Source organism: Gordionus sp. m RMFG-2023, chromosome 1 (assembly GCF_954871325.1).
Source record: "Gordionus sp. m RMFG-2023 chromosome 1, tfGorSpeb1-WG-v2, whole genome shotgun sequence".
NCBI classification, from domain to species: domain Eukaryota; kingdom Metazoa; phylum Nematomorpha; class Gordioida; order Chordodea; family Parachordodidae; genus Gordionus; species Gordionus sp. m RMFG-2023.
This window is the reverse complement of record NC_088775.1, coordinates 57953308-57970633: the sequence shown is the minus strand read 5'-3', so window position 1 is coordinate 57970633 and position 17326 is coordinate 57953308. Positions and strand designations below refer to the sequence as shown.

Genomic DNA, 17326 nt, shown 5'->3' with positions numbered 1-17326 from the left:
GAAATTTGAATTAAAGAAAATAATAATTTAAAAAGTGTAAATTAAAAAATTAATTTAATTTCTTTATTTTGTGAAATTTGAATTAAAGAGAATAATAATTTTTAAAAAAAAACTTTAATTGATAAAGTTTTCGGAGGTTGGGTATAAACACATTCTTTATATTGAAAGGGAATTTATATTAGAAAATTAGCCTTCCACATGGAAACTCTATCAAGGATAATCGACATGGTTGATTGCTACTTGCAAGTAACCCTGATAAAGAAAAACAATGGACTGACTCTAACGACGGGATCCTCTAACGAGAACCAGGCACCAATTCCAGAAGTGCGACGACGAAGGTGCTTCATTTGTCAGGAGGTGGGACACTTGAGGCATCAGTGTTCCCGGCCATCTATGGAGACTCGCGTACCTTTGCAAGCAATATCTGAGAATCGTGTGTATCCAGGGCGGAAGCGGGGACATCATGTTTCAGAGGGAAGACCACCAACTGACGCAACTACCTCAGGGTTGGATAGGGAGATGGAGAGACAGGCCGTGGATATTAGTAATGTGGATGTTCGGGGTCGATTCGTGAATGGGATTCGAGGTACAAATGAAGGAGATTTTTTGCAGAGATTAGTGACTAATACAATATCAACTGATAATTCGCAACCGTCGAGAGCTGAGGATTTCTGGATGAATCCCATGTCTATTTGAGAAGAATATTCTTTAAATAATGTTGTAAGTTTTTTTTTGTAGATATTTTTTTTTTCCCGTTTTTGTTTTATTTTGACGAAAATATGTTAAAATAAGTATTAATAACATGTCTAAATATAAATTTAGTGAAGATGTACCAATGAAAAGTGACAATTATCATAATCGTTATTTTTAAAGTTTTTTGAATTTTATTGACAAAGATATTTTAAAATAAGTATTGATAACATGTTTAAATAAAAATTTAGTGAAGATGTACTCTAGATAAGCGACAATTGTCATAATCGTTATTTTCAAAGTTTTTTGATTTTTTTTGACGAAAATAGTTAACTTGCATCGATATTGATTTTAAAATAGAAAAAAAAGTTTACCCAAATTTTAAACAAGATTGTCTAGTGAAAATTGGTAAAAAAATAATAATTTCTAACTTAGGATTAGATATTATGATATAAATTTTGCATATTAATTTCTGACCCGATGAACGGATGTAATAAAATGCCAATTTGCTCCTGTTTTTGGGGAAGAATACCCATTTACATCAAAGAAATTTTAAAAATAACGATTATGACAATTGTCACTTTTCTATAGTACATCTTCACTAAATTTTAATTTAAACATGTTATTATTACTCATTTTAACATATTTTCGTCAACAAAAATAAAAAAACTTTAAAAATAATGATTATGACAATTATCGCTTATCTAGAGTGCATCTTCACTAAATTTTTATTTAAACATGTTATCACTTTAAAAATAACGATTATGACAATTGTCACTTTTCATTGGTACATCTTCACTAAATTTATATTTACACATGTTATTAATACTTATTTTAACATATTTTCGTCAAAAAAATTCAAAAATTTTTAAAAATAACGATTATGACAATTGTCACTTTTCATTGTCTTCACTAAATTTATATTTAAACATCTTATTAATACTTATTTTAAAATATTTTCGTCAAAAAAATTCAAAAAACTTATAAAATAACGATTATGACAATTGTCACTTTTCTATGGTACATCTTCACTAAATTTTTATTTAAACATGTTTTTAATACTTATTTTAACATATTTTCTTCAAAAACATTCAAAAAACTTATAAAATAACGATTATGACAATTGTCACTTTTCTATGGTACATCTTCACCAAATTTTTATTTAAACAACTTATTAATACTTATTTTAACATATTTTCTTCAAAAAAATTCAAAAAACTTATAAAATAACGATTATGACAATTGTCAATTTTCTATGGTACATCTTCACTAAATTTTTATTTAAACATGTTATTAATACTTATTTTAACATATTGTAGTCAAAAAAATTCAAAAAACTTTAAAAATAACGATTATGACAATTGTCACTTTTCATTGGTACATCTTCACTAAATTTATATTTACACATGTTATTAATACTTATTTTAACCTATTTTCTTCAAAAAAATTCAAAAAACTTATAAAATAACGATTATGACAATTGTCACATTAAAATATTATCCTTAAAAAGATCATATAAAATCATCAAAAAAGTTTCATAAAATCCACCTCATTTAATAAAAAATAGATAATTTTAAAAAAAATGATAAAAAAATTATAAAAGATTTCACCTAAATGATTGTTTATTTATCTAATAAAATTTACAATATAATTCCTCGATAAAAAAGATGTATTTATAAAGAAGATTGTGAAAATCACTAATAAATTATATTAAAAAGAATATTACATTTTTACAATATAGCAGCATATTATTTTTTTTATTAAAATAACATCAAATAAATAAATTTATTTTCATTTCAAAATATAATAATATAAATAAAAAATATTAAATCATATCATGTTTATTTGTTGATAATAATAAAATATTTACATTAAATATAAATAAAATAAATTATTTTACTAAAATAAATAAATAATAATTAATACTAAGCATCGATGCAGAATTTTGACTAATTTAATTTTTGCAGATTTATATAGGCTTAGCCGATTTTTAGGCTTAACCTCATTAGGCTTAGCCGATTTTTAGGCTTAGCCTTATTAGGCTTAGGCGTAGTTTTTAGCCGATTACGCAACACTAGCTAGATCCTTTAAAAGCAAATTAGTACATGAGATGCGGACCGAATGCGTTCGATTATTGGATATTTATTTATCACAAATGCCTAAGTTTTCTACATTACTTGCAATATTTATTATGATGATAATTTTTGTGTTTCCTATTTAATTCAATTACTTTAGTAAATTCACTGTAAATATTCTCCCGCATGCATATTTGTCCCTGTTTCAAATTTATAGAAAATTTAACCTATTGCTATAATAAAATTTATCATACATTCCACTCTTATATTTATCCACCCAAATATTGGTCAAATTTTTTTTATCTTATCTTTTCGTTTACTATATTTATAAATCCTTTCATATTCACTGTTTAACAAATTTTTACTGAGTAAATATCTCGAGAGAATTTTAAATGCTGCTTTTAAAGATTGAAATAATTTCTTCCAAATACACGTTACAATTATTATCCATATAATTAATTATATTTTTAGAAATTTATATTATTTGAATTAAATCTGAAGATGAAGTTGGCCTACCCTATCCTATATCTCTTTAACCTTTATTCCTATCCTTATATTTATTTCAGTTATTATTAAAAACTTTAAATAATTTTAGTCAATAAAAATTTCCTTTCTGATAAACATTACAAGAGTTGAGCTCTTATTATTTTATCGAAAATGAACGTACATACAAAAGCAAAACACAATTATGATAAATGAACCAGGAGGGAAAAAAATTTTTTTATTTTATAAAAGTCCTAATTATTTAGCCAAAAAAACATTAAATAAAAATTAGTAAACTATAGGAAATTTCGAAGTTTCCCGGGAAAATTTCCTCAATGTTGCACAATTACAAATATAAATGTAGTGAAAAATATTTTTATTAGGCACATAAATAAAATTATCACATATAATGAAAAAAGTATATTCACACATAATTTCCAATTATCTGTTCATGTTGAAGGTACTAAATGTATACCTCATTAACATATTTTATAAAAATAATAAAATTACGGTCAACACTCATCAAAATAAAGGAAAATTTCTGATTCCTTCATAGAAGAGGCTTAATTTCTGATCTATTCATCATCAAATAAAGGAGAAAATTCTGATTCCCCGTCATTATTGATGGGCAATCAACTAATAATTCTATAATTAGGAATAATTCGAATATTAAAATCTACAATTTTTGAAATTTTTAAAAATAATAATTCGCTTAAGATTAGAATTCTGTAATACATATTTGTAAATTATTAATCAAATGGAATAATTTTCGACACGTCTAATATGTCTCCATTTACATCAAGCGTTCATGTAAAAAGTTTATTTTAAAAACTAGCATACCTTCTAGAAAATAATAAACTTTATTAATATAAATAAAATCAATGTTATATTTAATTAATTACTCACATTAGCTTGAAATACTAAAATCAATCGCTTCGTTCCAATATGCGTCATTAGCTTCTTCGACCTTGATTTTAGAATTTTTGTCATCACTCTTAAGCTTTTCGACGATTTCGATATTGTTATTGAATGGACAACAATCGTTAACCAGAGAAGTTTTCATTATATCAACTTTGATATTATTCAAGGCTTCATTAAAATCGGCATGAATGAGCTCTACCAAGGCTTGAGGTAGATTGGACAGGCGAGATTTTACTTTTTCTTCCAATTCCCCGATTCTGAAATATATACGGTTGCTGAGTTCGAACGGTACACGAATAAAGGATGGTTTTAATCGTTCCAGATCATCTTCGATATATTTATATAGGTAAAAATAATAAGAAATAAATTCAGTTCATTTAAAAAGTGTAAAATGTTGCATTCTAATTTAAAAAGAAAGTAAAACGTGTGGGTTCAGAATGCCCAGACCATTCAAATTAATTCTTATATAAAATCTATCTCTATTGAATAATTCAATAAATATTCGATTTATCCTTTGCTAAGAAGATATAAATTTGAAACTGTTGAGGTTTGCCATAGACCTATCTAGGGTTTATGGAAAAGTCTGTGTAATGTTTACAGAAACAAAGGAAATCATAACAACCTTATCGTTGCTTCCATTTGTGCCTGTCGTATGGCCTGCTGATTTACAGACACAGACTGGATCTTGCGCTATATTTGACTTTTTAACTTTTATTTTAAATTAATTACGCATATATTAACCTAGTAAGATTGATCTTAGTTAAATTTATTTAATTCTTTAAAAAACAGCTGATTTCCAAAAAAAATATTATTTTAATGATTTGTTTAACACAAATGAAATTTAATTTATGAATCGGCAAATCCGAATTTATCAATTAAATTAAAATTCCCCCAACACTCTCGATTTTCAACTTACCGTTCAAGATATATTACCCAATTATGGATCACCAGTTGGCAAACATACGGCAAGATATATTAACCAATTATGGATCACCAGTTGACAAACATACGGAAATATATATGTTCCTCTATTCCACCCTGGACATCATTCTCAAATCGAAGATATCTTCGCTTTAATTCTTTTGCACAAATCTTTTTTTCTTATCAAAAACTTTTTCATTTCTCCTCGAATACTCTATGCACTTAGATTTTAAATACTCCCTTCCTCTCAAGTTAGACGAAGAAGTAATTAAAAGCCTAACCGAAAAGATAGTTAACCTTCAGTTCAACAATACCAGTTGGGCGAAAGCCTTGTTACCAACTAAGAGTGGATGTTTGGACATCAAATCTCCCTCCACCTAGCAGTAATAGTTATCATATCAGCAGCTTTTATCAAATCAGATAACCACTGATAACGCTCTACGCTCTAAAGAAGACTCTTCCTTTATTGAGGATATATAGTTGTGGAAAACTCTGACCAAAGCTGTTTCTCAATAGTCTATATCTCATAGATGGGAAATGCCCTAGTAGCTGCTACGTCTAAGCTCTCTTATCGAGCTTGCAACTTATTAACTGCACCCTATTCCCTTCCTGAATCAATGACACTGGAGACGAATTTCTTAGCTATTCCTCTTCAGTCAATCTACAAACTCTTCAACAACGAAATTACCTTTCTTCTTCTTCTTCTTCTCCGTTTTATGGCGATTTCCAGGTTTACCCGGGTAGGCCAGTTTTCCCTCTGATTTTTCTTTTCCATTTTTGACGGTCCTGAGCATCAATACTTGTAAGATTCATGCTTCTCATATCCGCCGCTATCACATTTGTCCACGTCATCTTGAGTCTTCCTCTAGGTCTTGATCCTCCTACTTCCATCATTGTGACCCAGTCATCTCTTGTCATACGTTCCACATGCCCAAACCATCTTAGTCTATTTCGTTGCATTACCATACCAATCATTTCTATACCTAATCTTGGTCGCAATTCCTTGCTAGTTTTTCTCTCTCTCAGAGATACCCCACACATCCATCTAACCATCCTCATCACTGTTTTTTCTAATTTGGTTTCGTGAGTGGCTCTCATTTACATGTTTCACAGCCATAAACTAAACAACTCCTCACACAGCTTACGTAAACTTTCCCCTTTAACTTCAGAGAAACTTTTTTATTTGTAAGAATAGACGACATCTCTCTGAACTTCTTCCAAGCTTGTCTGATCCTTGCAACAACGGCAGAATCTACACCACCATCTGCGTTTAGCATATCCCCTAAATAACAAAACTTATCCACTTTTTCTAGGGTTAACCCATTACCAATATCCAGACCACCATTTTTTAGGTTATCATTATTATGTATCCCTTTCATGCATGTTCTACAAATAAAGGTCATTCTTTCTAACATCAAACTGCCTGTTTTCCCGCTACATCTTTTATGCACCCATTTCTGGCATCTGGCGCATTGGATAGAATTTCAAGCAACTCCTTTCCCACATACACCACAAGGCCACTTACCGGATTCCTACATCTTTAGATTTTCCCCACCAATCATCACCTTTGTTTTTGATGCATTCATTATCAAGCCCTTTGCTTCCATAGTCATCTTCCATTTACTAACTTTATCCCTCAATTCTCCCTCACTGTTTGCCATTAATACAAGGTCATCTGCATATAATATCTACCATGGAAGTCCTTCACGCATTTCTCTAGCCACTATATCCATTACTAAGATAAATAATAATGGATTCAGCACGGACCCTTGATGAAGTCCTACCTTCACCTCAAAGCTGTCACTATCACCATAATCCGTCCGTACTGCTGTTTGTGCTCCAACATACATTGCCATCACTGAGGTAACCAACCATTCCTCCACACCTGATTTTCTCAAGGCCCATATACTAATCTCATGCGGCACCCTATCAAATGTCTCTAAATCAACAAACGCATAATAGAGTTTCTTTTCCTTCGCAAGATACTTCTCTTGAATTTGTCTCACCACAAAAATTACATCTGTCGTGCCTTTTCCCGATGTAAAACCAAACTGTATTTCATCAATTATAATTTGTTCCCTTAACCGCTTCTCTAACACTCTCTCAAATATTTTCATTGCATGTTCCAAGGGTTTAATAGCTCTGTAAGATCCGCAATCTAAAAGATCACCTTTCCCCTTGAATACTGGGATAATTATACTTCTCCGCCAGTCCTCGGGAATAGTACCTTCTGTGACAATTTGATTTGCCCTAAATCATCAGAACCTTTAAACATCTCTGATACCACCATCGTTAAACCCGATGCCTTCCCTTTCTTCATCTTTTTCAATATTATTATCCTTTTTATTTTCTTCATTCAAAAGTCCTTTCATGTAAATCTTCCAGGTGTTCTTAATACCACTACCATCAATCGGCATTTTTCCTTCCATATTTTTCAAACACTTTACACCTATCACATCCTGCCTCTTTTTTGACATCTGTTTTGCCATTCGAACCATATTTCCAATTCCATCAGCGTATTCCATTTCTTTAGCAAACTCGTGTCTTTTTTCTTCTTGAGCCTTCGCTATTAATTTCTTAGCATTTCTTTTAGCCATCTTGTAAATATCATTATCACTATTTTCTTTGCTATTATACCATACTTTGAAACACCTCCGTTTCACATCCACGGCTTTCGCTACCTCCGGGTTCCACCACCAAGTCTTCTTATGTCTAGGCGGCCCTTTTGTCCATCCACATACCTCCTCAGTTGTCATTACCCAGGCTTTCTTCATGGCTTCCCACTTGTCATTCACCCCAGATGCTTGTGCCACCTCCGCCTCCCTAATCGCCAATGCCATATTGAATTGACGTCTAGCACTCTCCTCCTTCAATTTCCAAACCTTCAGCCTTGGGACAAACTTTCTTTTAGTGACCCTGGCACCTTTAAGAGTGAGATCTCCTACAACTAGTCGATGCTTTCCTCTCCCCGTATCACTTTCACATTTTTTACTATACATCGATCACATCTCCTTAATAACAAGTAATCCACTGCACTTTTGGTACTACCCAACTTATAAGTTACCAGCTTCTCGGATTCTTTCTTAAACATTGTACTACAGACAATCATATCCATAGCATCACTAAAATCTAAAATCCTCTCTCCTTCCAAATTTCTCATGCCGTAACTGAACCCTCCATGTACTCCTTCATAACCCTCACTACTCGCTCCCACATGTCCATTCAGATCACCAGCCAGGATAATCCCCTCTTCATTTGCCAGTCTCGATGTCACCCCCAATAGACTGTCCCAAAATATATCTTTCTCTTCTTCACTTCTTCCAACCTGAGGAACATATGCCGAGATAATATTATATAGCTCACTTCGACTACTTCTGTCTACCAATTTCTCCGCAACCAATACCCCAACTCCAGCCTTACCATTATTACCTCCTTGCCAAAAGAATTTATACTTTTCGCTAGTCTTGCCAATCATTCTGGTCCCATTTCTTTCCATCTAGTCACCTGTATGCAGCACACATCTATATGTCTTCTGTGCAATACATCGACGACTTCTCCCGCTCTTCCCGTCATACTCCCAACATTCCATGTCGCGACTCTAACTCGATCACCCGTAAACTGTTTTTATCAGGTCGTTTATGGCCGTCATAAGTTTCATTTTCATGAATAGTGGTTCCACCAGGTTTCCCATCCTTTTTTTTGTCGTAGGCGGATGAGGAGGCCCAGGGGGTACTTTGGGCTGTACCCCGCCCATGCTTTGTTATAACCATAGATTTTGTAGCAAGGTTTTTACAATCAGATGCCCTTCCTGACATCAACCTATTTAAGTGGTTTTTACACCCCGTCATGGAGACGGTGATCCTATTCTAGACCCAGATCACAGGAAACTTTTTAGACCTCCATTAGCCGCCAAAAGACGTTGCCACTCTCCCGCCACGATGGGGCTGAAGGTAGGATTTTGGGAGAGAACAACGAAATTACCCATTCTACATAAATTCGATTTAATTGTCTTATCATCTTTCCACATACTGCTCAAGCGGTAGCTTACTCGTAGATAAAAGGAAGACATACGTACCTTGTCGATCATGCAATGATTGATTCATCAAACATAATTAATATAACTCTATCAGCCAACGTTACCTTAAATCAGTTCAAATACCTTTAAAACTTTTTGGTCTTTTCAGATTAGACGGTAAAGGCCCCGATAATATTACAAAAACATCATGAGAGGTCAATTACTTATATTGAGCTATTCTTGTATTGAACCCGCTCCAATTAAGTCCTCAAACAACCAAAGAGAACAAAATAAAATTATAAAATATTCAGAAATCGTATATTTAGTAAATTCGCCCTATCATTCTTCTTAAATCTAGGAGCCCAAATCATTAAACTAACCGAAAAACCCCGAGAAGGTGTTTTCTTCCGACAAAGTCTAGTCATAGTGTTGAATAATGATATTTAAAGTTATTCAAATTTGACTTTACTTTTCATTATACATTTAATTGTTAACCTTTTTTTATAACTTGTATTTACATTCTAATTTTTAGTTTTGTAAAAAGATATAAATATGATATAAAAAGTTAATAAAATAGACGAGATATAACTTCTTTTGGATTTTTATTTTAAAAATTCGTGTTTTACATGGTGTCCCGGATATTTCTTCAAATCAAAATTTTTAAATTTAAATTAAAGATAAATAAAAAAACATTATCTTTGCCTTGGTCCTGGAAAAAAACTCTCCTGTAGTAAAAATTTCTTTTTTTCAAATACCTTTTTTTTCCATTTCGTTATAATAGGGAAATTTAACATGCAAAAATAAAAAAATTTTATTGAAACATTCGTTATAAAAAGGTAAAAAAATTGATAAATTTTTATTATATTAAACTTCAACATTTAGATAAATTTTCCGAATCTATGTTTGGTTATAAAATGATAATATTTTCTGGACCATGTTAGTCCATGACATCCTTTGCGAGCTAACCGATAACCCAGACATGGATAATTTTCGTGGACCCAATACGGGGAAAGTCTCGTTTAGATTATATAATTTAAAAGTGATGTTGAAATATTACGTAGCTCTTAATGGAAAGTTCTACATCTTTGGAGACTCAGAATTTATGCAAATTGCATACATCTTTATCAAAACATGAATGTTAATGCTTTTTAGATATATCATTAATTATTTATCATTATCGAAACATAAATGTTAACGCTTTTTGGAAACATTATTAATAATTATCAACATATAAACAATAAAAAATTATTATTATTAATGGATATTAAACATACTGATGTACCTTATATCTTAAGTTAAGCAGACACAGAAGCTATTTTAAAAAAATTATTAATGTGTATTTAACCTATCTACCTTATAAGTTTCCTAAGTTAAGATTGACCGTGTATTGATTATTTTACAACCAGCATATTATCTGACTCTATTAAAATTAATACTTTACTTTCCAATTTAACAGATGATGTGTAAGAGAATATTAAATCAATAAATTAATCATTCTTTTACCGGCGCAAGACAGAAATATTTTAATTAATAAATTTAATCGAGCTAATCAAGAAATGAAAATTTTCTTGAGTGATACGCAAGACTGTCCAAATTAAATAAAAAATGTTATTTTTCTGATGATAATCGTATTAAGGAGAAACTTAGGACATCCACTTTAAATGATAATATAAAATATAAGTAAAGTTATTAATTTAACTTTAAATGAAATGGTGGAGATAGGGAGTAGGTTAGATAGAATTAATATTAAATCAGATATTGACAACATAAGCTATGTTAATAATGATAAAAAGTCTAACAAAAATAAAAACTTTAATACTAAAAATAATGAACATAAAAATTTAGTTAACCAAAATACTTCAGATAACACTTTTCCTAGATACAATTGGAGGAATGACAATAATAATTATTATAGAACTAATAACAATTTTAGACAAAATTATGATAATAGAGATAACAATTATAATAGGAATTACGATAATAATAATTTTAGATACCATGATAATTATAAACAACAATAGTAATCAATCTAATTACAACAACTCATATAATTACGGTAGAAATAATACATGGCATGAAAATAATCAGAGGAAACAGATCCAACGATGATCGAAATAGTAATAAATACCAATCCCATAGTAACAACTCAAATAATTATAGAGAAAGCGATCACAATCAGAGAAAGCAAATACAATATAATGACAAAAAACAATATGATAACAACTATAATATGAACAATGAAGAAATTGTTGAAGATAAAGTCAGCACTACAAAAAATAATAATGATAATGATCTTAACATATATCACTTAACTGAGGATATGCTTTAATAATAAATTTATGACTACTTTAAAAGTAGATGATATTATAACGATGCAAGTCGACATAGGCTCTAAGACCATAATAACTCAAAACTTAATTAAGATCATGGGCACTACCCAAGTCAAAGTAAGTTATGAAGGCATCACGAAATATTTACAAGCGGTAATTGTTGATTCAAGGAATTATTGGGACATACATGGATTAACGCCTTCAAAAATATCTTGAACAAATTTATAGCAAATATTGACACCAATTACGAGGATTAAATATAAAAAAAACTGATTAAAGAGTGTGAATCCAAATTGAATAATGGACCAATTAACAAAGCAAATATCAAACTACATTTAAGAAGAGATATCCAACCTAAAATTATACCACCAAGACGTATACCCTATGCAAAGATTGATCTTGTGGGCAAATAACTTAATAAATGGATACAAGAGGAAATTATTAAGCCGGAAAAGATGTTCGATGGGCAAGTCCTATTACCACCGTCTACAAAGATGATGGGAGCATTAGGCTTTGCGCTGATTTTAAGGACATTGAAAACCATGCTCTAGAAGATTTTAGATATCCACTTCCACGAATAAATGACCTAATAGCAAAACTTTTAGAAGGAAAGAAATTCACCAAGATCGATTTAAAAATTCTTTCTTAGAGGTTTCGATTGATAAAAGTTGCAGAAATATTTTGACTATATCCACGCACAAGGGATACTATTGATTTTCTAGACTTCCTTTTGGGCTAAAGACCTCATCTGCAATCTTTCAACAGATAATGGACCAGATCTTCGGTGACATGAAAGATGTCATATTTTATATTGATGATTTACTTATAACCGGAAAAAACGATAAAGCTCACCTAAACAACATAAAAAAAGTGTTTGAAAAAATATCATCGTTTGGGTTAGTACCCAACTTCGCCAAAAGCGTTTTCTTTAAAAATAAAGTGAGGTTCCTAGGTCATGATATTGACGCCAAGGGGATTCATGCTAACCATGACAAAATTGAAGCAATCAGAACCAAAATCAGCTGCTGAATTATCAACATTTCTAAGAATGGCTGGCTACTACAGAAAATTTTTGAACAATTTTGCAGAAATAGCTGATCCTCTATAAAAAATCGTCAAAGAAAAATGGGCTTGGAACTTAGAAAACTCTAGAAATTTTAGTGATCTAAAAAGGTTGATAAGTCTTCCTACTGTCTTGCCTTATTTTAATCCTGAATTACCTATAGGAATTGTGACAATTGTCACTTTCAAGGTACATCTTCAATGAAATGTTAATTTAACATGTTTACAAAAAACCATTTGAAAGTATACACATAGATTATGCGGGTCCGTTTTTCACAAAAAATTGGTTGATAATAGTCGATGCCTATAGCAAATTCCCAATTAGTGTTCCTGTTAAAAATATTACGACCGATATCACATTAAAAGAAATTTTTAAAACCATTTCGTTATATGGAATACCTGAAACTATAGTTACTGATAACGGCACTAACTTCACAAGTAACGATTTTGAAAAATTTTGCAATGATTATGGTATTAAACATGTACTAACGTCTGCATACAACCAGTCATCCAATGGCCAGGTAGAACGTATGGTGAGAACGTTCAAAACACATATGAAAAGAAATATATAAATTGACTTAGATACTGCACTTGACAAATTTTTATTCAATAATAGAAACACGCGAAATGAAACTACAAGAGTTACACCTTCCAAGGGAATGTTCAATCGCCACATTAGGATTAAATGGGACTTATTAAAACCGTTGGAAGAAAAAGAGGATAAAATCAACATAACACTACCACGCAATAGAATCTTTAATATAGGAGATTTTGTTTGGTATAAAGTACAAGGTGATGACAAATGGTGGAAAGGCATGGTCACACAAAGAAAGTGACAAAATATTCCAAATTAAGACAGATAAAGGTGTTTTAAGAAGACATTTAGATCAATTAAGAATAAGAAATTGTTTTAACACACTTATAAATCATAATTCTAACTCTAAGAATTCTTTTAAGGAGGGAAGTGTGGACAAAATATAAAAACTACTGATAAAAATAATGTAATTTCTAGTCCAATACGAATTAAACAAAAACTAGCTAATTTAAAAGACTATATAACTTAAAATATAAAAAAATTAATATTGGACTAAAACGCGAAAAAATAAATTTAACACTAAAACGCCCAAAATAAAAAAAGGTAAAAAATATTATATAATAATCTTGATTTATCAATCTAATATTTGATTATTCCATTTGATTCATATTCTACGCATTATTCCACATTCTATATATTATTCCAAATTCATATATTATTCCGATTATTCACTTATTCTAATATCCAAATTTGATCAATTATTATTTCTAATTATTCACGACTGACTGATGATATTTACAAAATTGGAAAAATTGATAATAATGACAACTGAGTACTACAAGCAAGCTTATACGACAAAATCACGATTGATGAAGACAACTTATGATATGGATATCAAGCTAACGATTTAAACAAATCAACGTGCAAACTCAAAGACGATTTAAACAAACCGACGTACAAACACAACAAACGATTTGCACAAGCCAACGATTACAATGACTTATGCAACAACTTGAACAACCAAAACGATAAACCATTTGGTCAACAAGCTCTCGATGACAGCTTACATGAAATCTTAGGAAAGCTTTCAGAAAAGAGAGAATGTTGAATAATGATATTTAACTTATTTTACAGTTATTCAAATTTGACTTTTACTTTTACTTTTCATTATAAATTTTTTTGTTAACCATTTTTTATAACTTTTATTTATATTCCAATTTTTAGTTTTGTAAAAAGATATAAACATGATATAAAAAGTTTAGACGATGTAATTCGTCAAAGATTTTTATTATTTTTTTTCCTCCTATTTTTTTTAGATAGTTGTTAATTTTATAATATTATTTCTAGATTTTACAATGGATAATACCAAAATCCTACCTTCAGCCTCATCGTGGCGTGGGAGTGGCAACGTCTTTTGGCGGCTAATGGAGGTCTAAAAGGTTCCCTGTGATCTGGGTCTAGAATAGGATCAATGTCCCCTCGACGGGGTGTAAAAACCACATAAAGAGGTTGATATCAGGAAGGGCATCCGATGTAAAAACCTTGCTACAAAATGTCCCTATGGTTACTGTTGCAAATGTTGAATTAAAGAGATAAATAATAAATGTTTACTTATTTTCAAGAAATGTCAATCAGATTATTATTCTTTTGATAATATGTTTTTATTGGAAAAATAATATTTTATTCAGTGTGTGATTTTTTATATAAAATGAGTCGGAGATTTTATTAAATGAGTTGTATATTTATGAATTGGAATTTGAATTATTTGATATCTTATGATTATACTATTGGAATATATTAGATGAAAATAAAGTGTAGTTGTTAGTTTTATTAAAGTGGTACACGTTGAACCAGGATCGAAATTTTACTGGGAAAAATATATAAATAAAGAGAAATAAATTTATAGGACGCAGTTCCTAAAATTTTTATTCGAGGAAGAAAAGGATAATTCGTATCCGGATAAAAAAGGTAAATAAAAATATATTGTCTTTGTAAAATATCTTGTTGCACACAACGCAATTATTGTTTAGGATAAAATTTTTATTATCAATATTTTAATGAGAAATGGTTTATTTTTTTATTAATAATCATAGGAATTCTAACCTTAATAAAATGCAAATTTATAAGAATAGTTTTGTTAAAGTATATAATTCGAGTTTTGATAAATTGGATGTGACCAATTGTGTGGTTACAGCTTTGATTTTTTTCATCTTATATATTTCATTGATTTTTATTATACATTTAATTAAAATAATTAAGAATAAATATTTTACAAATAAAGTGAGTAAGTAAGATGATTCTAATGTTGTGGATGTGAATCCTATGACATCTGATAAATTTTCTGATTTTTCTGAAGGTCTAAAAAATAGTTTAAATTTGATTCTAATTGAACTTAGAAATTAAAATATCCAGAAAATAATTAATTCCAGTGGGAATGAGAACTCAAATACTAGTTAAATGCCTATTGTTGGTAAAAGTATTATGACGTCAAAAGATATAAATGTTAATTTAGATTCATTTATGAGTGAAATTTCTAAGAAAATTTCTGAAATTGTGATTAATAAACCTGTGAAGGTTGTAAAAGATTATAATGTACTTGTTAAAAGAAATGAAAATGAAGGTGATTTCAAATGATATAAAAGAAATTAAAGAAAATTTGAAGAATATTTCTAAATATATAGATACAATTACAATTAGTAATAAAAATCATAATTTTATAGAAAATTGTGATATCTGTGGCCGGAGGGGTCATAGTTGAAAAAATTGTTATTCGCGTGAGCGAAAAATCAATGAAAATGTTAATGTAAAATTAAATGATAAAAATGATATAATTTGTCATCGATGTGGTTTTACAGGTCATATTAAAAAGAATTGCATAATGAAGGAAGCCAATTTTAAAGCTGGTTTTCCAAAGAGACCACCGGTATTGATAAATCTCGTGGTACGTAATATAAAAGATTCGGTTATTTTAAATTTAAGTGAAAAAGATAGATAAAGATAATGACCGAATGTGTTTTAAATGTGAGAAAATGGGTCATGTGGCCATGAATTGTGTTCAATATGTGAGTGAATTGCAATGACTATATGATTTGAAAGAGAATCATATAGAAATTGAAAGTTCATATATTAATAACAAAATTTGTAATATATATAGTGTTGTTAAAAATAATTTCAATATATTTAATAAAAAAAATATGGATATTCAGAGGCCATTAAATTCAGGGTTGAATTTAAGCATGAATATTAATGATATTAATGGTGGTGATTCAAATATAATGAATAAAATTTTAATGATTGAAAAAGAAATTAATCAGTGTTCGTGTTTTCGTGTAAATATAAAATTGAGTAAAGCCTAATTAAAAGTAATAATATATTATAATAAAAGTTTTAATAAAAATAACATCTGGGAAGGAAAGTATTATTTATCTTATAAGCAATAGAGAAGAATATTTTAATTTAAGAATTAAATTGATATCAATAAAATAAAAACATTGACTTTAATAAATTCGTGTGAATAATATACCACGTGGCATGGTATTAGAAAGTTCAATGAAATACAAACTTTTGTGTAAATTAATTTTTAAAAAAATTTTTAATTTAAAGAGACATTGTTGTGAAACAATGTAAAAGAAAATTTTTTTAATTAAAAAAAAAACTTTAAATAAAAAGTTGGTGGACCATAAAAAGATTTTAAACTTTGACCTTGTGAAGAATTATATAAAATAAAAGAGTTTTAAAAAAGGATGGAATATGATGTGATGATATAATAGTTATAATAATAAATTTAAATTTTTTATATCCATCGGCACATCTTTATATTTTTTTTTGTAACAAAAAATATGATTTTGGTGATATTATATATATAAATATATTGTAGTTTAGTATTTTTGTTATATGACATATTGATTTTTTTTGTGGTTCATATTATTTTCTTAATGGATATAATGATATTGCATATATGTAGTTTTAACAGTGATAATTATAAAGATATAATGATATTCCATATATGTAGTTTTAATAGTGATAATTATAAATTATTTTTTTTTATCCCTATTCGTATTCTTTTATTTTGTTTGTGGTCAATTATTTGTTTTATAATTGAAAATTAAGAAAGGAAAAAATAATTGTAAAGTATTGTTGAATCCAAATTTACATGTATTGTAAAACAAGCAAAATAAATTAATTATTATAATTCGCATGTCGAAAGAAGACAATTCAAGATTTAAAAGTTTAATGTGCAAAGGTACGATTCGATAAATGACGAGAAAATGATCAATGTCCTAAAAGAATGATA

At 29.3% G+C, this 17326-nt stretch overlaps 1 protein-coding gene across 4 annotated transcripts in view; it reads right to left on the bottom strand.

The window, feature by feature from the left end:
* Nucleotides 1-17326, bottom strand: part of LOC135931650 (uncharacterized) — a 97714-nt gene that overhangs the window by 44935 nt on the left and 35453 nt on the right. For 3 of the 4 annotated variants that reach the window (XM_065468897.1, XM_065468896.1, XM_065468895.1), the window contains exon 4: nt 4155-4496. In XM_065468897.1, the coding sequence (XP_065324969.1) occupies nt 4156-4496 (341 nt within the window). In that variant the 3' untranslated portion in view covers nt 4155. Of the gene's footprint in view, nt 1-4154; nt 4497-14409; nt 14600-17326 lie in introns of those variants that run through there. The other variant, XR_010573113.1, reaches the window with a different exon arrangement.